General features: G+C 43.8%; 1 protein-coding gene across 1 annotated transcript in view; it reads right to left on the bottom strand.

Annotated features, from left to right (window-relative positions):
* Positions 1–212: 212 nt before the first annotated feature.
* Positions 213–26,052, bottom strand: part of LOC120055022 (cytosolic phospholipase A2-like) — a 53,301-nt gene continuing 27,461 nt past the window's right edge. The window contains exons 13-18 of the mRNA XM_039002866.1: positions 18,115–18,180; positions 11,765–12,007; positions 11,170–11,354; positions 10,783–10,972; positions 2,906–3,063; positions 213–2,198 (exon numbers count right to left, since the gene is read on the bottom strand). Of these exons, the coding sequence (XP_038858794.1) occupies positions 2,061–2,198; positions 2,906–3,063; positions 10,783–10,972; positions 11,170–11,354; positions 11,765–12,007; positions 18,115–18,180 (980 nt within the window). The 3' untranslated portion in view covers positions 213–2,060. The remainder of the gene's footprint in view (positions 2,199–2,905; positions 3,064–10,782; positions 10,973–11,169; positions 11,355–11,764; positions 12,008–18,114; positions 18,181–26,052) is intronic.

Here is a 26,052-nt window from a genome sequence, read left to right as displayed (position 1 = left end):
GAAAGTTACAGTGTGTGTGTGTGTGTGTGTGTGTGTGTGTGTGTGTGTGTGTGTTAAACCTCTGATTTCCGGGGTCTACATGGTCGTGAATTCAAGCATCAAATTGCCATTTCTATAGTGGAAACATTGCATGAGATGAATAGTGTTGGCAAGTACTTCTACAACCAGGAATTCTTCCCTTTTCCAAGCCACAATAACATGTATAGTGGGTGTTGGATTACCGAGAAAGAAGACAACTTGGACTTTTATTCAATTACATGTACGTTGTACATAAACATGGTGTATGTTATTGGTTAAAATAATAAAAAGGACATAGTAAGAAAAGCAGAAGTGTATGACTACACTACTTGGGTCCTCTCAGTTTGAAATCATTTTAACACTTTATTTCCCATAATTGTAAAAATTGCAAAAAAACAAAAAAAACAAGACTATTTACTGTAGTCCAAGACAGCTTTACATGAAAAAAAGACATATGTCCTACTCTCCATATACTCATTCTACCTAAGAGAATAACATCCATTGAATAAAAAGGTGCCACACAGGTGTCCTGAAAAGATCAAGCGGTATGACTGTCATTGCTTGTGCGACGTTGCACAAAGTTCAGTATGAAATGCAATTCAGTCTGAAAATAGCCAACAACAATATGACAATCTCTGGGAGACCTAAAGCAGTGGTGGCTGCTGAGGGGAGGACGGCTCTTAATAATGGCTAGAACAGAGCAAATGGAATGGCATCAAACACATGGAAACCAAGGTTTCTTGGAAACCATGTGTTTGATGTATTTGATACCATTCCACTCCAGCCATTACCACGAGCCCGTTCTCCTTAATTAAGGTGCCACCAACCTCTTGTGACCTAAAAGTAATAAACAATAAGGTTAAAGGGTCAAAGAATGCAGAAATATTAATTTGCACAAAAGAAAATACACAGTAAAAACACACAAAAAAACAAGTTGCCAGCTAGAAATAATTTAAGTTTGGGCTACTGTGATAAAAGCTTAAGAAAATCACCTCTTTTACATAACATTGTTTTAAAAACTAGGCTGAAATGTGAGCTCAGGCAGACCATGGTCAGCAGACAGGGTTTTCTGTTCTGTGTAAAATTCCACAGCACACTGGATACCCTTTGACCCCTGCAAGTGTAGGTGTAGTATGTCAGATACTTCTCTTCAGACGCTGCTGCAGGTGTAGGTGTAGTGTTTGAAATTCCATTGTGTGCCGACAAGAGCCGTGAAGCCATCACACCACACCCTCTCCAGGGTTACACCCCACCCCCCTCACCCCACCTCAGCACAGACACACCAGACCATATCTGGTGTGTATGGGAGGATGGTGGGGGTGAGGAGGGGTCACGGTGGGAGGAAACTACTCTGCCCCAACAAAAAAAACTTGGTCCGAATATATAAGGGGAAGCCTGAAATAACACAGTCAGGAAAATAAACACACTCTAACGTGAGAGAGGACTATAAAGGAGGCAGACAGAAAGGCCGTTTCTATGGTGTTGAGTGTTGTTTGTTGTTGGAGCCACTCCCAGCGTTGAATAAACATAATTGAGATGTTTGAGGAATTCAGACGGTTGCACTTGGCTGTGTTTTAGTAGTTGGCATCGAACACAACCTGATGGTTTAAGGACGCCTCTTCTTCTATGGTTTCCATGGTTTCCTATGAGATCACTTGTTTAGATCAGTAACAACTGTTTACAACTATACTATAGGAAAACCCTGCTACATTAAAAACACATAATACATACATGAGTAGCACTTATAAAAATGGAAAGTCAATTAAGGAACCTTGAGTTTAGTTTACTGCTATTGGGATATCTCTTCAGACTTTATATCACTCAACTTTAGGGTCCAGAACAAGTCTTTGTCATGTTGTTCAGTGATATCCACCACAGGTTTCCATGGTTTACACCAAACCCTCTTCATTCACATTAGATGGACAAAACAAACCAACAAAGTTTCCCTAATGAAAAAATGTAAAAATATAGGAAAATCTCCACTCTCCAATGCCACAGTTTCGTCTGATAGCTTGACCTTGCTCTTCCCGGCATTCCGGCTCTCACTTCCGGGGTTTCTCCCGCGTCTCCCGCTTCAGGAACATTTTGTTCTGGATCTCGTTGAGTGAGAGGGACACGGAGCAGCGGGATGGATTCTCCTTCCTGTACATGATGCTCTCCTTAATGGCATCTTTTATCACCTGGTCAAGAGAGAGGTGGATGGAGGAGGTGGAATGGATAAAACACTCTGTATTAACCTACACAAGTGGTTAGTCAATTGACCGTTAACAAGAAATCATAATTAATTGAAATGTGGTTAGAGGTTAGATAAAAAAACAATTAGCATAGGCCTACACAGATGTTTGAAGTTCCATGTCCGTTCCATGTCCGGGGGACCCCTAGTTACTGACGGATAATTGAGCAAACATTGATGTTGCTGGATTGTTTTACATACATTACATCTGCCTGGCTGAACTGACATTTACGTTGTTGGAATATTGTTTTACATACATTAGTTCTGGCTAACCGAATTGACCTCTTTGTTGAGGGTGGTTTGAGCAGGAATCAGGAGCAGGAATCAGTATCTACCTACATACAGTATTTCTGTCATTTCGAGAAACCCCTTTAGTCATTGGCATATTAGTTCTGACCGACTGAACTGACCTTTTGATTCGTGGGATCTTTTTAGACAGCCACACACAGTGCATAAGAGCCAGAACAACTGAATGTGGCTCCAGCATTGGCTCCAGCATTCAAATTGACCTTGATGTTTGAACATTCCATATCGACATCCCCCTTTTTAGAGCTCCTAATCGATCTAACTCTTCCAAAGACTGTCCGACCTTCTAACATATTTAGAAATGGATGTACAGTAGCCAGTGGTGATGCAGTTGAAGGTGTAATGTACCTCGATGTTGTTGAGTGTGTTGAACTCCATGAGGTCGTGGAGCTGTGTGAAGGCCTGGTTGGAGTACTGGAAGTTAAACGTGGAGTACGGCGTCTCAGGGTCGTCGAAGATGTCAAAGTCAGCCATCTCCTTCTCCTTTTCCGTCTCACGAGGAACTCCTTCAAACACACAGCAACAGGATGATATGTACTTCAGAAAGTATCAACACCTCTTGACTTTTTCCACATTTTATTGTGTTACAGCCTGAATTTAAAATGGATTAAATTGAGATGTGTCACTGGCCTACACATAACACCCAATAATGTCAAAGTGGAATTAGACATTTTTACAAATTAATAAAAAATGTAAAGCTGAAATGTCTTTAGTTTAATTAGTATTCAACCCCTTTGTTATGGCAAGCCTAAATAAGTTAAGGAGTAAAAATGTGCTTAAAAAGTCATGGACTCACAGATAAGTGTTTTTAACATAATTTTTTTATGACTACCTCATCTTTGTACTCCACACATAAAATGATCTGTAAGGTCCCTCAGTCGAGCAGTGAATTTCAAACACATGTTCAACCACAAAGACCAGGATGTTTTTTACAATGCCTCACAAAGAAGGGCACCTATTGGTAGATGGGTAAAAAAAAAAGGAGACTTTCAAAATCCCTTTGAGCATGGTAAAGTTATTAATTACACTTTGGATGGTGTATCAATACATCCAGTCACTACAAAGATACAGGAGTCCTTCCTAACTCAGTTGGCAGAGACGAAGGAAACCACTCAGGATTTCACCATGAGGCCAATGGTGACTTTAAAACAGTTATAGAGTTTAATGGCTGTGATAAGAGAGAACTGAGGATGGATCAACAACATTGTAGTTACTCTCCAATAATAACTTAAATGACAGAGTGAAATGAAGAAAGCCTGTACAGAATACAAATATTGCATCCTGATTGCAATAAGGCACTAAAGTAAAACTGCAAAAAATGTGGAAAATAAATTAACTTCATGTCCTGAATACAAATCGTTAAGTTTGGGGAAAATCTAACACAACACATCACTGAGTACTACTCTTCATATTTTCAAGCATGGTGGTGGCTGCATCATGTTATGGGTATGCTTGTCATCGGCAAAGACTTAAGTTTTTTAGGATAAAAAGAAACAGAATAGAGCTAAGCACTGGCAAAATAATTGAGGAAAACCTGGTTCCGTCTACTTTCCAACAGACATTGGGGGACGAATTCACCTTTCAGCACGACAATAACCTAAACCACTGGAGTTGCTTACCAAGACGACATTGAATGTTCCTGTGTGGCTTAGTTCCAGTTTTGACTTAAATCGGCTTGAAAATCTATGGCAAGACTTGCTGTCTAGCACAATCAACAACCAACTTGACAGAGCTTGGAGAATTTAAATTTAAAAGAATAATGTGCAAATATTGTATAATCGAGGTGTACAAAGCTTTTAGAGACTTCCCCAGAAAGACTCTGTAATCACTGCCAAAGGTGCCGCTGTCATGTATTGACTCAAGGGGTTAAATACTTATGTAATTAAGATATAGTAGTGTTTTATTTTTTATATATTATTTTACAAATGTTAGAATTTTTCTTCCATTTTGACATTACAGAGTATTTTGTGTAGATCGTTGACCAAAAAACCAACTATTAAATAAATTTTAATCTCACCTTGTAACACTTTTTTGTGTGTGAAAAAGTCAAGAGGTGTGAATACTTTCTGAAGGCACTGTATGTCCTTCAGGATGATAGTGACTATGACTAACAATTAATTGGTCATATACCATTCTTTCCTTGTGTGACAGTGATAGCTAATACTAGCCTATATCATATGACTCATTCAGAACTATGGATGTTTCAGCCCAAGCTCCAGGGTGATGGTGAGCTGTCAACCCGTTTTAACAAACGATGGCTAGTCATTTTATTTACTTTGAAATTTCTCCTCCACTCGGGGCAATACGAGTGCCTGTTAACATCTTATTACTGTAACAGTATCTCTTAAATCGTGAGTTATGGCTCTGAATGTCGTGGGTTCAATCCCAGTGCCGGGCACTTGTTTAAAATATATATATATTTTCATTTGTCTTTTTTAACCCTAACCTCAAACCTTAAAGGAAACATTCACTTAGTTTTAATGTTATATCGTTTTTGAGACATGTTCTATCAATGCAAGCAGGCAGAAATACAGCTAGTATGGCGAGTTTCGCATCATGTACAGTGGGGAGAACAAGTATTTGATACACTGCGGATTTTGCAGGTTTTCCTACTTACAAAGCATGTAGACGTCTGTAATTTTTATCATAGGTACACTTCAACTGTGAGAGACGGAATCTAAAACAAAAATCCAGAAAATCACATTGTATAATTTTTAAGTAATTAATTTGCATTTTATTGCATGACATAAGTATTTGATACATCAGAAAAGCAGAACTTAATATTTGGTACAGAAACCTTTGTTTGCAATTACAGAGATCATACGTTTCCTGTAGTTCTTGACCAGGTTTGCACACACTGCAGCAGGGATTTTGGCCCACTCCTCCATACAGACCTTCTCCAGATCCTTCAGGTTTCGGGGCTGTCGCTGGGCAATACGGATTTTCTGCTCCCTCCAAAGATTTTCTATTGGATTCAGGTCTGGAGACTGGCTAGGCCACTCCAGGACCTTGAGATGCGTCTTACGGAGGCACTCCTTAGTTGCCCTGGCTGTGTGTTTCGGGTCGTTGTCATGCTGGAAGACCCAGCCACGACCCAGCTTCAATGCTCTTACTGAGGGAAGGAGGTTGTTGGCCAAGATCTCGCGATACATGGCCCCATCCATCCTCCCCTCAATACGGTGCAGTCGTCCTGTCCCCTTTGCAGAAAAGCATCCCCAAAGAATGATGTTTCCACCTCCATGCTTCACGGTTGGGAGGGTGTTCTTGGAGATGTACTCATCCTTCTTCTTCCTCCAAACACGGCGAGTGGAGTTTAGACCAAAAAGCTATATTTTTGTCTCATCAGACCACATGACCTTCTCCCATTCCTCCTCTGGATCATCCAGATGGTCATTGGCAAACTTCAGACAGACCTGGACATGCGCTGGCTTGAGCAGGGGGACCTTGCGTGCGCTGCAGGATTTTAATCCATGACGGCGTAGTGTGTTACTAATGGTTTTCTTTGAGACTGTGGTCCCAGTTCTCTTCAGGTCATTGACCAGGTCCTGCCGTGTAGTTCTGGGCTCATCCCTCACCTTCCTCATGATCATTGATGCCCCACGAGGTGAGATCTTGCATGGAGCCCCAGACCGAGGGTGATTGACCGCCATCTTGAACTTCTTCCATTTTCTAATAATTGTGCCAACAGTTGTTGCCTTCTAACCAAGCTGCTTGCCTATTGTCCTGTAGCCCATCCCAGCCTTGTGCAGGTCTACAATTTTATCCCTGATGTCCTTACACAGCTCTCTGGTCTTGGCCATTGTGGAGAGGTTGGAGTCTGTTTGATTGAGTGTGTGGACAGGTGTCTTTTATACATGTAACGAGTTAAAACAGGTGCAGTTAATACAGGTAATGAGTGGAGAACAGAAGGGCTTCTTAAAGAAAAACTAACAGGTCTGTGAGAGCCGGAATTCTTACTGGTTGGTAGGTGATCAAATACTTATGTCATGCAATAAAATGCAAATTAATTACTTAAAAATCATAGATTCCGTCTCTCACAGTTGAAGTGTACCTATGATAAAAATTACAGACCTCTACATGCTTTGGAAGTAGGAAAACCTGCAAAATCGGCAGTGTATCAAATACTTGTTCTCCCCACTGTATATATTTCTGCCTGCCTGAACGGCAATAGCTCAGATACACATGAAAATATGACTCCGGGAATCGATAGAACATCCCTAAGAGATGCACAAAAAACAATATAAGATTCAAAATGGTTGACTCTTTCCTTTTAAATGTATCGTTCTACTTATCGTTATAACATAAATTCAGGCAATTTATAAAGATATGGGTTTTTGTCGCCCAGCTCTATGTTGAGCACTGAGCAGTTTGACTGACGGTAGAGCTCTGCTACCCGACTCGAGTCCGACGGGCCCCGACATTATACATCGAGTCAGGGCCGGGTATGGCCTGTTTTTCCATCAATAACTCGGGTACGGGCAAGGCTCGGGTATCACTAAATCGATCACAAACATTTTTAAACTGAGCCATTTGCTTGTGCTCTGCTGCGCAATACAGCCATATCTGACATAGATCAAAGATCATAACATGGTGTCAGAAGTGCTTCAATTTCAAATATATTTCACAGAAAATAATAATGTTCCTCGAGTTCTGTCAGAGTTTAGTGGTAAAAAGTAGCTAACCACTAACTGCTTTCTCATGTCTCATCATTGAGCAGAGCAGCCCAAGTGGAGCCGTTGCTTTGGATACTCACAGAACCAGAGCCACCATGAGCAGAGCGCATGCAGAGTGAGCAGCGCGCAGGGAGCAAGTGACAGACAGAGAGGAGCAGCTAATGGATCTACTAACAGAGGAAGTTATTTCTGATTTTGGGTTTCGGGCAGGGTCGGGCCTTTAAATTTGGCAGAAGCAATCGGGCATGGGTAGGGCTTAAAATTCATGCCCATGCAGGGCTCTAACTGAGGACGTGGACTAGACAAAACGGCCACACACTACGTAATCTGTTGCCTGCAGGTACGGCAACTATTTCCGTCTGCCTTACGAGGTTGGGTTGGGTTGTTAAAACATGTCTTCTCATGTATTTCCTAATTCCATGAATGAATGATCACTAAATGATGGCACACTTGTCACTGACTCTACAGGGGAATACCAGACCAGTGATATGACCTACTCTCTCTCCTACACAACACAAATACAGCAGAGGATGTATACATGTGAGTGTTCCTCGTTCGTGAGGCCCTAAAACACTATAATTCAGTGTGTGAGCAGAGGAGAGAGGCCTGGCCAGTGTCTACGTGTGTCCCTGTCTTCCTATGGCCGATGATGTATACCCTGTTTACACACACTACGCTCCCAGCATAGTAAGAGATTCCCAACATAGCACCTGGTCATAGATCTTCTCCTTATGAGTCACCTTCCCAGGCAGCTTGTAAGATATCAATCCCACACACAACCCTCTTTTCTAGCATAAACCTTCAACTTCCTTAGGAGCATATTCCCTATGGGCAAACACTGTGAGTAAAGAGCGTACTCTTATGTATGGAATACACTACCGTTCAAAAGTTAGAAATGTTATGTTAAATATCTAGCAGAAAATACACTTCATGACACTGTCATGGAGCATTATGACCATCCTGTGTCACGTTACTTGGACTAAGTAAATATACTTTATGACATTGTCAAGAATCATTATGACCATCATAATCATATAAGTCAGATAGGCCTAGTCATGAAGAGGGTGTCTGGTCCTGAAATCTTTTTCTGCATTCATCCCAGTCATCAGCAACAGAACATTAAATAAAGGTTTAAAAAAAAAGTATAGTATGCTAGGGCAGTCCCCGACAAAATGTTCCATATATAGACACATCCTATGTGTTTTTATCAAATCAACTATATGCACTGAGCTTGTCTGATGCTTTAAGCAAATTGTTTGATTAAATAATTAAGACACACAAATGACTAGAGGACCGCAATTGACTTGATTGTGCTGGGCCTGGCTCAGACTTGCTGCACTGTGTTAAAAAAAAAGACTCTCCTCCCTGCTGCAGCGACCACCACAGAACATCAATAGTGTGTATCACGCTGTACGTGTTGCTGAAGCTGCAACTTATTCACAGCCATTTCTGACTGAAAAGTTCTGTTACCGAAATCCATCATTTGTTAAGAAAAACATTCTCTATTCCCTCAACCCGTGCTCTCTTTATGTGACACATATATGCTTTACATGCACGTGACCAATAGGGCCTGACATATAGCATATCATTATCACATCAATAAACTGGTTATAAACTCGATAAACTGGTTATAAACTCGGGGGCTCCCGAGTGGCGCAGTGGTCTAAGGCACTACATCACTACAGACACCCTGGTTCGAATCCAGTTTGTATCACAACTGGCTGCGATTGGGAGTCCCATAGGGCGGCACACAATTGGCCCAGCATCGTCCGGGTTTGGCCGGTGTAGGCCGTCATTGTAAATAAGAGTTTGTTCTTAACTGACTTGTTAAATAAAGGTTCAATAAATAAATCAACTGACAACGTAACACATGACATAAAAATGGATGCACACGACGTGACAAATAAACTTGAAACGGGGGAACGTTTACTGGTTGCACAGGAGGTAAAGGGGAACGTTTACTGGTTGCACAGGAGGTAAAGGGGAACGTTTACTGGTTGCACAGGAGGTAAAGGGGAATGTTTACTGGTTGCACAGGAGGTAAAGGGGAACGTTTACTGGTTGCACAGGAGGTAAAGGGGAATGTTTACTGGTTGCACAGGAGGTAAAGGGGAAGTCAGATGTGTGGAATAAATTTGACTAGTTGTGGAAAATACTGGAGATCAAGAAAAATAAGGTAAGGAGCAAGTGCTGCGTACATATTATGTGTACCAAACAGCTGCTGTTAGATTACAACCATTTTTCTGACCGTTTGGAAGAACGTAAACAACACCAAATAAATTGTAAGCGTATTAGAGAGTCTGTTGTAACGTTTTTTTTTTTTTTTTTTTTGTAAAGCCTCTATTACATCAAAGTCTAAAAACAGTCGCATTCATTCGCTAATGAAATTTCCCGAAATAGAACAGTTTAGGCCTATTTATTGTTTAAGCTAATTATTAAATGGTTGCGTTTGTTATTTTATTTTAAAACTAAAATGCTTGATTCCATTTCACGTCATGAATAACTCGTATGCTGTGTGATGACATGAACAAATAAATGATTGATTGATACAGTAGCCTATATAAGTATTGAAATATAGGCCTAACTAAGTTACGGTATTAAGACTAAACAGGATGCTCTCTTTGGCCTACAGCTCGATGGTGGTTATACAAGGCTGCTATACTAACCCTACTAAGGATAATGACATTACTTATTATTATAATGAGGATCATAATAATAGTAATAATAACAATAAGAAGGAGATCAAGGAAAAAGGTGGGTTATTATTATTATTATTATAAATTATTATTTGGAACAGTGTAAACAACAGTAAATACATTATAAATAATACCAGAGAGGCTGGTCTAACAAAATAAGTGTAAAGCCTTTATTACAGCATAGCAAAGATTAAAAACAGCAAGAGGCTTGGTGCTCACGGAATCATTAGACTTCCAACCCAACAGTAAAACAGGCAACAGAAGCAGGATCTGTCTTATTTCTGTAGATATGGATGATTTATAAAGCCAGGCACATTTAACGGTTAGGCTATTGATTACAGACCTAATTAAGTTGGGGTTTCCTCTCTCCTCACTTTTCTTAGACAATTAAGGCAAGGGCTATTTTCTCGTCTCCTAACTCCGCTGCTGCCTCCGCCACATTTTTCTCAACACCGTTTAACTTTACTATTATGCACATAGCAACAAGCGCCAATTCAATAGCGCACTGATGTGTTTCAGAACCGCGGACAGCGACCATTTGTTATGAAAAACTGTATTTGCATTGCACCATTGTACATAATATAAATCTTAGAACGATGGACTGTGCCATCGCCACGGCCTCCACAATGGATCAGTCCACTCAACCAGGCACGAATCAGACAGGTGTCTTATACAACATGATTTCCTTTTTCTTTTTTTTCTTCTTGTAAACCAAACTACTGCTCGACTAAAGAAATCTAATATATTTCACATACACAACCTGTACAGACATGCATATGGTATACACAAGAGTTGTGGACTCGAAAACGAGTGACTTGGTCCTACCTCAGGTATACAGTATACATACAGTACTTACCAGGGGCTTTGAACGTCCTGAAGTTGATGTTGACCAGGACAAAATGGATGACAGTGGGGCAGTTCCGTTCCCCCTTTTTTGGCTTGAAGACGTAGCACTCTTTCAGGCCCTCGCGGTCAAACACTTTAGGGTCGATCTTAGGGAACGGCAGTTTGTTCATCCGGGCCCACTTCTCAGCCAGCAGAAGCTCCTACATACCAAACACAAGTCAAAAAGCTAGCCTCTTGATTACTATTGCATAGTTCAATTATTAAAACTTTTATCCTAACACCTTAATAATCACACAGAAATTGCTCACAAAAAAATAATCAATGATAAAATGAAATAAACACATAAACATTTTAAAACCAGGAAGTACTGGCTGGTGGCGCTTGTCATCACAATGACCTTAAAGGGCGGGCTGGAGTCGCTGGGGCGAGCTGAGAAGTCGAAGGAGATGATGAGGTCAACACCACGCTGCGGCCGCAGGATGAGGGGGTACGGGAGGTTATAGGTCAAACCACTGTCTACTATATGGATCTTCTTACTCTTCACGTCCAGGGGCTCGTAGATATCAGCAAACTCATCGGGGTCTGAGAACGTTATGGAATACGATGCAGAATAAATACAGAACGTGTTAAGGTAGAAATGCGTAAGGGAATTTATGTGGATGGGTATGTGTGGGTGTGTGTGTGTATGGTCATACTATAGCGGTTTCCATTTGTACACAGTCTGGCATTTAGTAACGCTATTGTGCTGTAACTGTCCTGTAATTGAGGCAGTTTTATTATGCACTCAGACTTAAATAAAATCACCACCATAACCTTTCAATAACTCCACCGTAAGTCTATTGAATAGTACACAGCTCCAACAAGAGCTCTATTGCCAAGTTCTACTGGATCTAGAATCTGCTTTATTTAGACTGTAACAGGTATACAGGTATATCTGGAATCTAGAATGTGTTACATCCAGAACTCCTGGATCACCAGATTTGACATCTGACCTGTGACAGCATCCACCTCATCCTCAACGGAGGCACAGGAGTTCTGGTACATGAAGTCTCCGAAGGTGGAGAAGGGCATGTTGGTGTTGAGGTTGAGGCCCAGCATGAAGTTATGGACCTTCCCCGCCCGCCCCTCCCTTGTGTTGAACAGGGAGGAGTCGCTGAAGAGGGAGGTGATCATTCGCTGGACCCAGCTGTTCTGGGCGGTGCGTTGGTACTCATCATCTGGGTTCTCACTGCCTCCTGGAAAGGAGAGAGATATTGAAATCAGGAAAGATGCAAGGGAGAGAGAAGGGGACAATGTTGATAAAGAGAGGCACATGGGATGTACTTGTAGGCTTACAGGATATTTGGTAGCTAGAGGTGCTTGATAGTCCTTGATCTGAAGTGCACACCTGTAGATCTTGACTTTTCTCCCTGGCACTTACAGTTGAAGTCGGGAGTTTACATACACTTAGGTTGGAGTCATTAAAACTCGTTTTTCAACCACTCCACAAATTTCTTGTTAACAAACTAAAGTTTTGGCAAGTCGTTTAGGACATCTACTGTGTGCATGACACAAGTAATTTTTCCAACAATTGTTTACAGACAGATTATTTCACTTATAATTCACTGTATCACAATTCCAGTGGGTCAGAAGTTTACATACACTAAGTTGACTGTGCCTTTAAACAGCTTGGAAAATTACAGAAAATTGTGTCATGGTGTAACGGCTGTCGAAGTCGTTCTCCTCCTCAGACGAGGAGGAGCATGGATCGGACCAACACGCAGAGTGGAAAGTGGTCATATTTTAATGAACGTAAACTGAGTACTTACAAATACAAAAACAACAAACGTGACAAAACCGAAAACAGTCCCGTGTGGTAAGAACACTGACACGAGATACAAACACCCACACCACACACGTGAATCCCAGGCTGTCTAAGTATGATTCTCAATCAGGGACAACGATTGACAGCTGTCTCTGATTGAGAATCATACCCGGCCGAACACAAACATCCCAACATAGAAATAACACATCGACAACCCACCCCAACTCACGCCCTGACCAACTAAAATAATACAAGAAAAAGGAAAAACAGGTCAGGAACGTGACACATGGCTTTAGAAGCTTCTGATAGGCTAATTGACATCATTTGAGTCAATTGGAGGTGTACCTGTGGATGTATTTCAAGGTCTACCTTCAAACTCAGTGCCTCTGCATGACATCATGGGAAAATCAAAATAAATCAGCAAAGACCTCAGAAAAAAAATTGGAGGCCTCCACAAGTCTGGTTTATCCTTGGGATTTCCAAACGCCTGAAGGTACCACGTTCATCTGTACAAACAATAGTACGCAAGTATAAACACCATGGGACCACGCAGCCATCATACCTTTCAGGAAGGAGACGTGTTCTGTCTCCTAGAGATGAATGTACTTTTGTGCGAAAAGTGCAAATCAATCTCAGAACAGCAAAGGACCTTGTGAAGATGCTGGAGGAAACAGGTACAAAAGTACCTCTATCCACATTAAAACGAGTCCTATATCGACATAACCTGAAAGGCTGCTCAGCAAGGAAGAAGCCACTGCTCCAAAACTGCCATAAAAAAGCCAGACTACGGTTTGCAACTGCACATGGGGACATAGATCGTACTTTTTGGAGAAATGTCCTCTGGTCTGATGAAACAAAAATAGAACTGTTTGGCCATAATGACCATCATTATGTTTGGAGGAAAAAGGGGGAGGCTTGCAAGCCAAAGAACACCACCCCAACTGTGAAGCACGGGGTGGCAGCATCATGTTGTGGGGGTGCTTTGCTGCAGGAGGGACTGGTGCACTTCACAAAATAGATGGCATCATGAGGGAGGAAAATTATGTGGATATATTGAAGCAACATCTCAAGACATCAGTCACGAAGTTAAAGCTTGGTCGCAAATGGGTCTTCCAAATGGACAATGACCCTGTAACGTCCTGACCAGAGTTCTTATGTGTTTTGCTTGTTTAGTGTTGGTCAGGACGTGAGCTGGGTGGGAATTCTATGTTGTGTGTCTAGTTCGTCTGTTTCTGTGTCCAGCCTAATATGGTTCTCAATCAGAGACAGCTGTCAATCGTTGTCCCTGATTGAGAATCATATATAGGTGGCTTGTTTTGTGTTGGGGATTGTGGGTGGTTGTTTCCTGTCTCTGTGTTTGTGTTCTGCACCAGATAGGACTGTCTCGGCTTTCACGTTTTGTTATTTTGTTATTTGTTAATGTTCACCGTTTATCGTCTGATTAAACATGTTGAACACTAACTGCGCTGCATTTTGGTCCTCTCCTTCATCCCAGGAAGAAAGCCGTTACAGAACCACCCACCAAACCCGGACCAAGCAGCGTGGAAACGGGCAGCAGCGACAGCAGCAGTGGTACAAGGAGGAATGGACATGGGAGGAGATTCTAGACGGAGAAGGACCCTGGGCAGAGCCAGAGGAGTGTCGCCGCCCCAAAGCGGAGCTGGAGGCATCAAAAACGGAGAGGCGGCATTATGAGGCGCTAGCAAGGCAGAGCGGCTGGAAGCCCGAGAGGCTCACCCAAAAATTTCTTGGGGGTGGGCTAAAGGGGAGTGTGGCGAAGTCAGGTAGGAGACCTACGCCAACTTCCCGGGCTTACCGTGGAGAGCGAGAGTACGGGCAGACACCGTGTTGTGCGGAAGAGCGCACGGAGTCTCCTGTACGTGTGCTTAGCCCGGTGCGGGTTATTCCACCTCCCCGCACTAGCCGGGCTAGAGTGAGCATTGAGCCAAGTGCCATGAAGCCGGCTCAACATATCTGGCCTCCAGTACGTCTCCTCGGGCCGGTGTACATGGCACCAGCCTTACAAATGGTGTCCCCGGTTCGCCAGCATAGCCCAGTGCGGGCTATTCCACCTCGCCGCACTGGCAGGGCTACGGGGACCATTCAACCAGGTAAGGTTGGGCAGGCTCGGTGCTCAAGGGAGCCAGTACGCCTGCACGGTCCGGTATATCCGGCGCCACCTTCCCGCCCCAGCCCAGTACCACCAGTGCCTACACCACGCACCAGGCTTCCAGTGCGTCTCCAGAGCCCTGTTCCTCCTCCACGCACTCTCCCTGTGGTGCGTGTCTCCAGCCCAGTGCCTCCAGTTCCGGCACCACGCACCAAGCCTCCTGTGCGTCTCCAGAGCCCTGTACGCACTGTTCCTTCTCCCCGCACTCGCCCTGAGGTGCGTGCCCTCAGCCCGGTACCACCAGTGCCGGTACCACGCACCAGGCCTATAGTGCGCATCGAGAGTCCAGTGTGCCCTGTTCCTGCTCCCCGCACTAGCCTTGAGGTGCGTGTCTCCAGTCCGGTACCACCAGTTACGGCACCACGCACCAGGCCTACTGTGCGCCTCAGCAGGTCAGAGTCGGCTGTCTGCCCAACGCCGCCTGCACTGCTCGTCTGCCCAGCGCCGTCTGAGCTGCCTGCCTGCCCAGCACCATCTGAGCCATCTGTCTGTCCAGCGCCATCTGAGCCATCCGTCTGTGCAGCGCCATCTGAGCCATCCGTCTGCCCTACAGTCATGAGCTGCCCTACAGTCATGAGCTGCCCTACAGTCATGAGCTGCCACTCAGTCCGGAGCTGCCACTCAGTCCGGAGCTGCCACTCAGTCCGGAGCTGCCTCTCTGTCCGGAGTTGCCCCTCTGTCCTGAGCTACCTCTCTGTCCTGAGCTACCTCTCTGTCCTGAGCTACCTCTCTGTCCTGAGCTACCTCTCTGTCCTGAGCTACCTCCTAAATCATGTGGGGGCCTTGGGGAGGATTCTTAGGCCAAGGTCGTGGGCGAGGGTCGCCACTCAAAGGACGCTAAGGAGGGGGATAAAGACAGTGGTGGAGTGGTGTCCTCGTCCTGCGCCGGAGCCGCCACCGCGGACAGATGCCCACCCAGACACTCCTCTTGAGTTTTAGGGGTGCGTTCGGAGTCCGCACCTCAGGAGGGGGGTACTGTAACGTCCTGACCAGAGTTCTTATGTGTTTTGCTTGTTTAGTGTTGGTCAGGACGTGAGCTGGGTGGGAATTCTATGTTGTGTGTCTAGTTCGTCTGTTTCTGTGTCCAGCCTAATATGGTTCTCAATCAGAGACAGCTGTCAATCGTTGTCCCTGATTGAGAATCATATATAGGTGGCTTGTTTTGTGTTGGGGATTGTGGGTGGTTGTTTCCTGTCTCTGTGTTTGTGTTCTGCACCAGATAGGACTGTCTCGGCTTTCACGTTTTGTTATTTTGTTATTTGTTAATGTTCACCGTTTATCGTCTGATTAAACATGTTGAACACTAACTGCGCTGCATTTTGGTCCTCTCCTTCATCCCAGGAAGAAAGCCGTTACAGACCCCAAGCATACTTCCAACGTTGTGGCAAAATGGCTTAAGGACAACAAAGTCAAGGTATTGGAGTGGCCATCACAAAGCCCTTACCTCAATCCCATAGAACATTTGTGGGCAGAACTGAAAAACCATGTGCGAGCAAGGAGGCCTACAAACCTGACACAGTTACACCAGCTCTGTCAGGAGGAATGGGCCAAAATTCACCCAACTTATTGTGGGAAGCTTGTGGAAGGCTACCCGAAATGTTTGACCCAAGTTAAACAATTTAAAGGCAATGCTACCAAATACTAATTGAGTGTATGTAAACTTCTGACCCACTATGAATGTGATGAAAGAAATAAAAGCTGAAATAAATCATTCTCTCTGCTATTTTTCTGACATTTCACATTCTTAAAATAAAGTGGTGATCCTAAATGACCTAAGACAGGGAATTTTTACTGGGATTAAATGTCAGGAATTGTTTAAAACTGAGTTGAAATGTACTTGGCTAAGGTGTATGTAAACTTCCGACTTCAACTGTAATTGATCAATCAATCAGTCCACACACCTGAATACCCAGGTATAATACTATCACATACAGTATATACTGTAAAGTAGGTATATTCAGTCTGATAGTACAAGGACTGGAGTTGTGACTGGAGTTGTGAAACTGTGCCCTTTTTACTTACACATGACCAAGCACCTTCCCTCTCTATCATCTCTCTCTCTCTCCCTATAATCTTTCTCTATCATCTCTCTCTCTATATATATCTCTCTCTATCATCTCTCTCTCATCTCTCTTTCTAATCTCTCTCTATCTCTCTCTCTCTCTCTCTCTCTCTCCACAACACTAACACCTACCACCTATAAACAGAGATTGATCACCTCAGAGGCTAGCCACCCACACATTCTTGACCCACAACAGGTTTAACAGAGACAAAAAAAATCCTCAGAGCCATTATCTACCAACCACACCCACATTAAAAAAATACTACAGTTAACTATAGAATACTACAGTACTTACTATAGAATTCTATAGTAAACTGTAGTATAATGTAGAATACTATACTACACTGTAGTATCCCTCAAACATGTAGTACTTGAAATGTTGTATAAAATGTGTAGTATACTGTAGAATACTATAGTACATTCTACAGTATTATCCACAAAAAAAGCACTCAGGTAAATACTACAGTAATGTCCACAAAAACACTAGACTTTTTGATCAATATTAAATACTACAGTATTTAATTTGAATATACCAGCCCCTCCCCCTCCCCCCCCCCCTATCGCAATTTGTGCCAGACCATATATTGTGTTCCCTACAGGTTGTAGAAAAGAGCAGAATCCCTGAACGATCTGTTCAGACCCCAGTCCTAACTCCCTACAGGTTGTAGAAAATGTGCTCTTCTAGTATTTCTCCAGTAGGTTTCCTGAAGGAGAAATAATCGACTTCTATGTCAAAGATAATAAAACAAAAACACCACAGTAAATGCTATATTACAATCTGCAGAAACACTACATTAATTACTATATTATATACTACAGTTATATTTTACTACAGTATTTATACTATAGTTAACTGTAAATACTACATAATACAACAGTAACTAGTACAGTATTCACTATAGTATTTATACCATAGTAAGTATACTATAGTATTTTTTCATGTGGGCACAGATACAGCCACGCTAGCTACATCTGCTAAGAACAACCACTGACAGCGAGTTGAACCTGATGCAACACGGTTGGTTTAATTGCCAGGGGGTGAAATTAAGTCTGATGCACTCGCTCAACTTATGTTCCAGCATGATGCATACATACATAAGAATGTGTTATAATTAAATAAAGGAAAGAGACGTAACGTATGAAAAATGCAGCGTCGGGGCGGTGACTTCCCAGAAGCAGTTTAAATACGTCAAAACAGAAGCTGATGCATTGCAGAGATTTGTTTCAACCAATAGACCATACACTCCTTCAGGATTCTGTTAATTTCCTATGAATCGATATGCTTCATGGGTATTGTAGTCCTCACCTTTCCGAGGCTCCTCGTCATTGTCCATACTCTCCTCCCCCACGATGTGTTGAGGTTTTATCTGTTCTGTGGGAAGAGACAAGGACATCTTCCTCAATCACACTTTCACTCACATCCAAGTCTTCAGTCACCATCTCAAAAACGCAGAGCTTATCATGGCCTAACCGCTGTCCAATTCACTTTCAATTGTTTAGGCCCTACCTTTTTATAAACTAATGGCTTACATAACAAACACAATAAAACAATCGGCATATAACATAAATCAGTCAGTTCTTGGAATGTGTGTAGGCGTATATGTGTAGTCACTGCACTTGCAAGCTGGTATGTACTGTATTGTTGTGTAGGTGTGGGTGTTGGTGAATTACCGGTATGTGTGTGTGTGTGTGTGTGTGTGTGTGTATGTTGGTGAATTACCGGTGTGTGTGTGTGTGTTGGTGTGTTAAAAGGTAAAATAAAACCTCAACAGCCCATTAACCAAACATCTTCATAAGCCTTTATAAATAGTGACAGGAAGCTGAACATAATCTTTGTCTCCATTGAAGGGAATCACACCCTCATCTGAGAAACCCCAGGAGAAAGTTATTTTTGGAACCGATTGACGGGTGTGATGTGAGTTGGCATCAGGTACAGCTGTCACTCGCGTGTCACATAAAGCTGCGTAATAGGAAACAGACTACAATGGGGGGTGCAGTTGGCTTGCGTTGTGCAGAGCAGACACGACATATTGGAATGTGGACTGTGGGCTAACACATCAAATTGGAACTAAGCTTTTGAGATTAGCACAATAAGTGCCTCCAGGTATCAGTCACTGGGACAATGCTGTATGAGCTGCACTGTAAGTAGATACTAAAAAGGTGTATGCAGGGCTCTTAATTAAACATGTTCAATGGTAGCAGTAGTGCTCCCAACTTTAAAAAGTTAGGAGATTTAAAAAAAAGTTTGAAAATATAACCTATATGAATTCTAGATACTTCTGAAGCATACACTACATTACCAAAAGTATGTGGACACCTGCTCGTCGAACATCTCATTCTAAAATCATGGGAATTAATATGGAGTTGGTCCCCCCTTTGCTGCTATAACATAATCAACTCATCTGGGAAGGATTTCCAGTTAAAAACACATTTTTATTTACAATGATGACCCTATGGGACTCCCAATCACAGCCAGTTGTGATACATCCTGGAGTTGAACCAGGGTCTGTAGTGACACCTCTAGCACTGAGATGCAGTGCCTTAGCCCACTGCGCCACTCAGGAGCCCTATGAACATAGACAGGGCTCTAACTCCTCTAGCTCCACAATGAGATGCAGGTCAGGAAGCAGGCTGTTAGCCAGCCTGCCAGCTTAGTGGAGTCTGCCACTAGCACAGTCAGTGGAGTCAGGTCAGCTATCCCCATTGAGACCGTGTCTGTGCCTCGATCTAGATTGGGCAAAACTAAACATGGCGGTGTTCGCCTTAGCAATCTCACTGGAATAAAGACCTCCTCCATTCCTGTTATTATTGAAAGAGATTGTGATATCTCACATCTCAAAATAGGGCTACTTAGTGTTAGATCCCTCACTTCCAAGGCAGTTATAGTCAATTAACTAATCACTGATCATAATCTTGATGTGATTGGCCTGACTGAAACATGGCTTAAGCCTGATGAATTTACTCTGATAAATGAGGCCTCTCCTCCTGGTTACACTAGTGACCATATTCCCTGCGCATCCCACAAAGGCAGAGATGTTACTAATATTTACGACAGCAAATTTCAATTTACCAAAACAAAATGACTGCGTTTTCATCTTTTGAGCTTTTAGTCATGAAATCTATGCAGCCTACTCAATCACTTTTTATAGCTACTGTTTACAGGCCTCCTGGGCCATATAAAGCGTTCCTCGCTGAGTTTCCTGAATTACTATCGGACCTTGTAGTCATGGCAGATAATATTAATATTTTTGGGGTGATTTTAATATTCACATGGAAAAGTCCACAGACCCACTCCAAAGGGCTTTCGGAGCCATCATCAACTCAGTGGGTTTTGTCCAACATGTCTCCGGACCTACTCACTGCCACAGTCATACTCTGGACCTAGTTTTGTCCTGTGGAATAAATATTGTGGATCTTAATATTTTTCCTTATAATCCTGGACTATCAGACCACCATTTTATTACATTTTCAATTGCAACCAATAATCTGCTTAGACCCCAACCAAGGATCTGTTACAGATCCCCCGGTACTGCTGCTCATTCGGTTCACCAGTTCCGGAGGTCGACGTCACCGGCCTTCTAGACTTCACTGAACTGGGAACATTATCCTCAACCCCGGACTGTCTTGTCTGATTACGCACACCTGGTTCCCATTTCATCTGATTAGTATGTTATATATGTACCGTCCGTTCCCCATTGTCCTTGTCGGTTATTGTTCCCATGTCCGTTGGTCGTATGAGTACCTCTGCGTTATTTCAGCTTCTGTGCTGCGTCTTTTGTGCATTGTGTATTACGGGTCTCGTTTCGTGTCTATCTATGAGCTTTACCCGAGCCTGTTTGTTTGGGTACACCCCAGTATTTTGTATACGTGTTTGGTTTGGGCATATTAAAAAAACCTTATTATGTATTCCTTCACCTGTCTCCAAATCCTTTATACCAGCGTGACAGAATAACTGACCAACAAATGGAGACAGCAGGAAAGACCGAGATGGCGACCATTGTAGGGACAGTACAGCACCACGAGGACTGTCTCTCCAGACTCGGTATCGCCATGGACAGTGTGCTGGCAACCATCCTGCACTTGGAGCGGAACGTGCGGTCTCCAGCACCAATTCTGGTACCAAATTCCACACCACAACCTACCTCCGTTCAATCGGAGCCGGTCCGTGGGATACCCCTGTCCCTCCCGGAGCACTTCGACGGCGAGCCAGCAAGATGCAAGGGTTTCCTTCTACAATGCGACCTGTACCTCGCTCGCTACGCCGAGGCTGTTTCCGGAAGAGACAGGGTTGCCACCATCATCTCGGCACTGACCGGACGGGTTCTGGACTGAGGTGCCATGGTCTGGGAGACAGGCTGACCCGAGGTCGTCCTACAAGCGCTTCAACCTCCTCTTCCGCTCGGTGTTTGATCATCCTGTGGAGGGTCGAGAGGGGGGTGAGAGTGTACTCCGACTACGCCAGGGAGCTAGGACTGCCTCGGAGTTCACCCTTGAGTTCCGGACCATCGCGGCTTCCACCGGATGGAACCAGTTGGCTCTGGTCACCGTTTTCCGCAGCGGACTGCGGGAGGAGGTACAGCTGGAGTTAGCCTGCCGTGATGACAACCTGTCACTCGACCAGCTCATCAGCATTGGACAACCTCCTGCGGTCCCGAAGTAAACCTGCGCAGAATCCGCAGCACATGGCTACACCAGCTCCGTGGCCAGAGCCGATGGAGGTGGGCTCGGCACGTTTGCCCGAGGCAGAGCATACGCATCCCTTTGTATTCCCCTACAGTAGCCCATTCTGGTTCGAGGCCTGGATAATCGTCCAATAGGGACATTTATTTATAAAGCCCTTCTTACATCAGCTGATGTCACAAATTGCTGTACAGAAACCCAGCCTAAAACCCCAAACAGCAAGCAATGCATAATGTAGAAGCACAGTGGCTAGGAAAAACTCCCTAGAAAGGCCGGAACCTAGGAAGAAACCTAGAGAGGAACCAGGCTATGAGGGGTCCTCTTCCACCCGGCACAGCCAGTCCTCTTCTGGCTGTGCCGGGTGGAGAATATAACAGAACATGGCCAAGATGTTCATAGATGACCAGCAGGGTCAGATAATAATAATCACAGTGGTTGTAGAGGGTGCAACAGGTCATCACCTCCGGAGTAAATGTCAGTTGGCTTTTCATAGCCGTGCATTCAGAGTATCTCCTTATCTCTGATAAGGGGAGAGAGCCGTGGATAAGGGGGGCGAGGTCATATCAGCTCACGTTAAGGGAAGTGGAACCATTTATTGCCCATATCACTTAGTTTCCTGACTTGCAATAAAGATACAATGTTTAGCGAGGAGGAGAAGACTCCACCCAAAGTGGGGTACATTTACCACCACTATTGTAAACATGTTTTTGTCGATTCAGCTGTTTGATCCTTTGGGAAGAATAAACTTGGTTTAAGCTTTCATAGTGTTCATCGAGTTCTTTGATAATTAGAACCTAACACCGGCTACCCGGATAAAGCACCAAATACACTTCAGTTAGTGCAAAACACGACTGCTAGAATCTTGACTAGAACCCCAAAATGTGATCATATTGCTCCAGTGCTAGCACCTCTACACTGGCTTCCTGTTAAGGCTAGGGCTGATTTCCAGGTTTTACTGCTAACCTACCTATCTCTCCGATTTGGTCCTGCCGTACATACCCACACGTACGCTACGGTCAGAAGACGCAGGCCTCCTAATTGTCCCTAGAATTTCTAAGCAAACAGCAGGAGGCAGGGCTTTCTCCTATAGAGCTCAATTTTAGTGGAATGGTCTACCTACCCATGTGAGAGACGCAGACTCGATCTCGACCTTTAAGTCTTTATTGAAGACTCATCTCTTCAGTAGGTCCTATGATTGAGTGTAGTCTGGCCCAGGGTTGTGAAGGTGAACGGAAAGGCACTGGAGCAACGAACCGCCCTTGCTGTCTCTGCCTGGCCGGTTCCCCTCTCTCCACTGGGATTCTCTGCCTCTAACCCTATTATGGGGGCTGAGTCACTGGCTTACTGGTGCTCTTCCATGCCGTCCCTAGGAGGGGGGTGCCATTTGAGTGGGTTGAGCCACTGACGTGATCTTCCTGTCTGGGTTGGCACCCCCCTTGGATTCGTGATGTGGGGGAGATCTTTGTGGGCTATACTCAGCCTTGTCTCAGGGTAGTAAGTTGGTGGTTTGAAGAAATCCCTTTAGTGGTGTGGGGTTTGTGCTTTGGCAAAGTGGGAGGGGTTATATCCTGCCTGGTTGGCCCTGTCTGGGGGTATATTTGGACGGGGCCACAGTGTCTCCCGACCCCTCCCGTCTCAGCCTCCAGTATTTATACTGCAATAGTTTATGTGTCGGGGGGCTAGGGTCAGTCTGTTTTATCTGGAGTATTTCTCCTGTCTTATCTGGTGTCCTGTGTGAATTTAAGTATGCTCCCTCTAATTCCCTCTCTCTCCCTCCCCTACCGGAGGACCTAGGCCCTGGGACCTTGCCTCAGGAATACCTGACCCGATGACTCCTTGCTGTCCCCAGTCCCCCAGGTCGTGCTGCTGCTCCAGTTTCAATTGTTCTGCCAGCGGTTATGGAACCCTGACCTGTTCACCGGACATGCTACCTTGTCCCGGAACCTGCTGTTTTCGACTCTCTCTCTCTACCAAACCTGCTGTCTCTAACTGAATGCTCGGCTATGAAAAGCCAACTGACATTTACTCCTGAGGTGCTGACCTGTTGCACACTCTACAACCACTGTGATTATTATTATTATTTGACCCTGCTGGTCATCTATGAACGTTTGAACATCTTGGCCATGTACTGTTATAATCTCAACCCGGCACTGTCAGAAGAGGACTGGCCACCCGTCAGAGCCTGGTTTCTTCCTAGGTTCCTGGCTTTCTAGGGAGTTTTTCCTAGCCACCGTGCTTCTACATATGCATTGCTTGCTGTTTGGGGTTTTAGGCTGGGTTTCTCTATAGCCCTTTGTGACATCGGCTGATGTAAAAAGGGCTTTATAAATACATTTGATTGATTGATTGATTGTATGCTGTAGTGTTAAGATCTCCCTTCAATGGAACTAAGGGGCCTAGCCCGAACCATGAACAACAGCCCCAGACAATTATTCCTCCTCCACCAAACTTTACAGTTGGCACTATGCATTGGAACAGGTAGCTTTCTCCTGGCATCCGCAAAACCCAGATTAGTCCGTCGGACTGCCAGATGGTGAAGCGTGATTCATCACTCCAGAGAACATTTTTCCACTGCTCCAGAGTCCAATGGCGACGAGCTTTACACCACTACAGCCGACACATTTGGTGATATAGGCTTGTGCACAGCTGCTCGGCCATGGAAACCCATTTTATGAAGCTCCCGATGAACAGTTCATGCACTGACGTTGCTTCCAGAGGCAGTTTGACTTGGTAGTGAGTGTTGCAACCGAGGACAGACGATTTTTACGCGCAACTCACTTCAGAACTTGGCGGTCCCATTCTGTGAGCTTGTGTGGTCTACCACTTCACGGCTGAGCTGTTGTTGCTCCTAGACGTTTCTACTTCACAATAACAGCACTTACAGTTGACCGGTGCAGCTGTAGCAAGGCAGAAATTTTACAAACTGACTTGTTGGAAAGGTGGAATCCTATGATGGTGCCACGTTGAAAGTCAATGAGCCCTTCAGAAAGGCCATTCTACTGCCAATGTTTGTCTATGGAGAATGCATGGCTGTGTGCTCGATTTTATACATCTGTCAGCGAAGGGTGTGGCTGAAATAGCCGAATCCACTAATTTGAAGGGGTGTCCACATACTGTACTGTTGTATAGTGTATGTTGTGCCCAAGAAACTAATACAGTATGTAACCATGTAAATACACGTGTTTATTATAAAAAGTGTTGATACAAATACCTGCCATTGAAATTAAAATGTTATTTGTGAAATGTTATGTTTCTACATCATGTAAAAACACTATTTTCCTATTGAGATGCATTACATTGAATCTTTTTAAGAGCATCAAGTGCAAGTCATCTGTCATTCATTAATTGCTATGATCCTGCCCTTCCTTTCTGTGCCCCCAAATGTTAGGATATGCAGGTAATGTTACCAGGTTGTTAGCTAGCTAGCCAATGAGGTAACATGACCGAACAAAGTGTAAACAACGTCGATGCGCAAGTAGTTTTATAGAACGGCCCACAACATGATTTATGAATGTAAAATGTAAAATGAGAAAAAAGTTGTGCCGATAATATGGGTCCGATCTTTTGAACTGTTTGGGCTAGAAACAAGCAGTGTTCGCTGTATTAATGGTGCAAGCATGACGCTAACGAATCTGTCGCTCGGAAAACAATGGCACAGCAAAGCCTTATCATTACAACAATTATTATTAAATAAATCAAATAAAATGCTGAATTTTTTTCCCCTCGCACTGGTGCTTCCAAATGAAAACTCCAGGGGCCTCATTTATCAGAGGTCATTTAGCAGACGCTTTTATCCAGAGCAACTTGCAGTATCGAGTGCATACATTTTTCATACTGGTCCCCAGTGGGAATGGAAACCCACAACCCTGGCGTTGTACGCGTCATGCTCTACCAACTGAGGCTAATAAAAACATTAAATGGTAGCGCTATTGATAAAACAGATCCACTTGCCTTTCGTAAGAAGATCGCATAGCAGCATGTTGCAAATATATTTACTTTACTTTTATTATATATGCCTAAATTATAATCATATTAAACGGCATGTCTCTCCTTTTCTGACGTGACTGGTTTACACAACAAATATTAGGCTGTAGGTAGGATTCACTTTTAAATTGTTCGATAGACAATCAATCTTGCAGAACGCATGACCAGTGTTGGGCACACACTATAGGCTATAGTCACTACAAAAGATTGAAACATTCTGCCCACATCTCTACAAAAATGTGATCACATTTGCTGCCCGTGTGCTTTCTTAGAAACGGTCATGGCCCAGTTCCAACATCTCCAAACCATACAGAAAATGAGGGTGTTCTTGTTATTATAAAAGGTGAATGGAGGGTGTTTTTCAGGCGGGATTGTGACGCTTGTTTACGAGAGCAGAAGTATAGTATGGCTCTGATTTATCAATGAAAACATGTTTACGTATATATGTTGCGTGCGACAGTTTGATCATTCCCAATCATTTGTTACACACGCAAATCCTAGAATCTCCAAGTAGGCCAGAATGAGGCCCCATGTGGCATTAATTCATTGTATTGGTCCCACTTTAGAGATTGGTCCCACT

This window comes from Salvelinus namaycush, chromosome 10, assembly GCF_016432855.1.
Source record: "Salvelinus namaycush isolate Seneca chromosome 10, SaNama_1.0, whole genome shotgun sequence".
NCBI classification, from domain to species: domain Eukaryota; kingdom Metazoa; phylum Chordata; class Actinopteri; order Salmoniformes; family Salmonidae; genus Salvelinus; species Salvelinus namaycush.
This window is presented reverse-complemented; position numbering and strand designations above follow the sequence as displayed.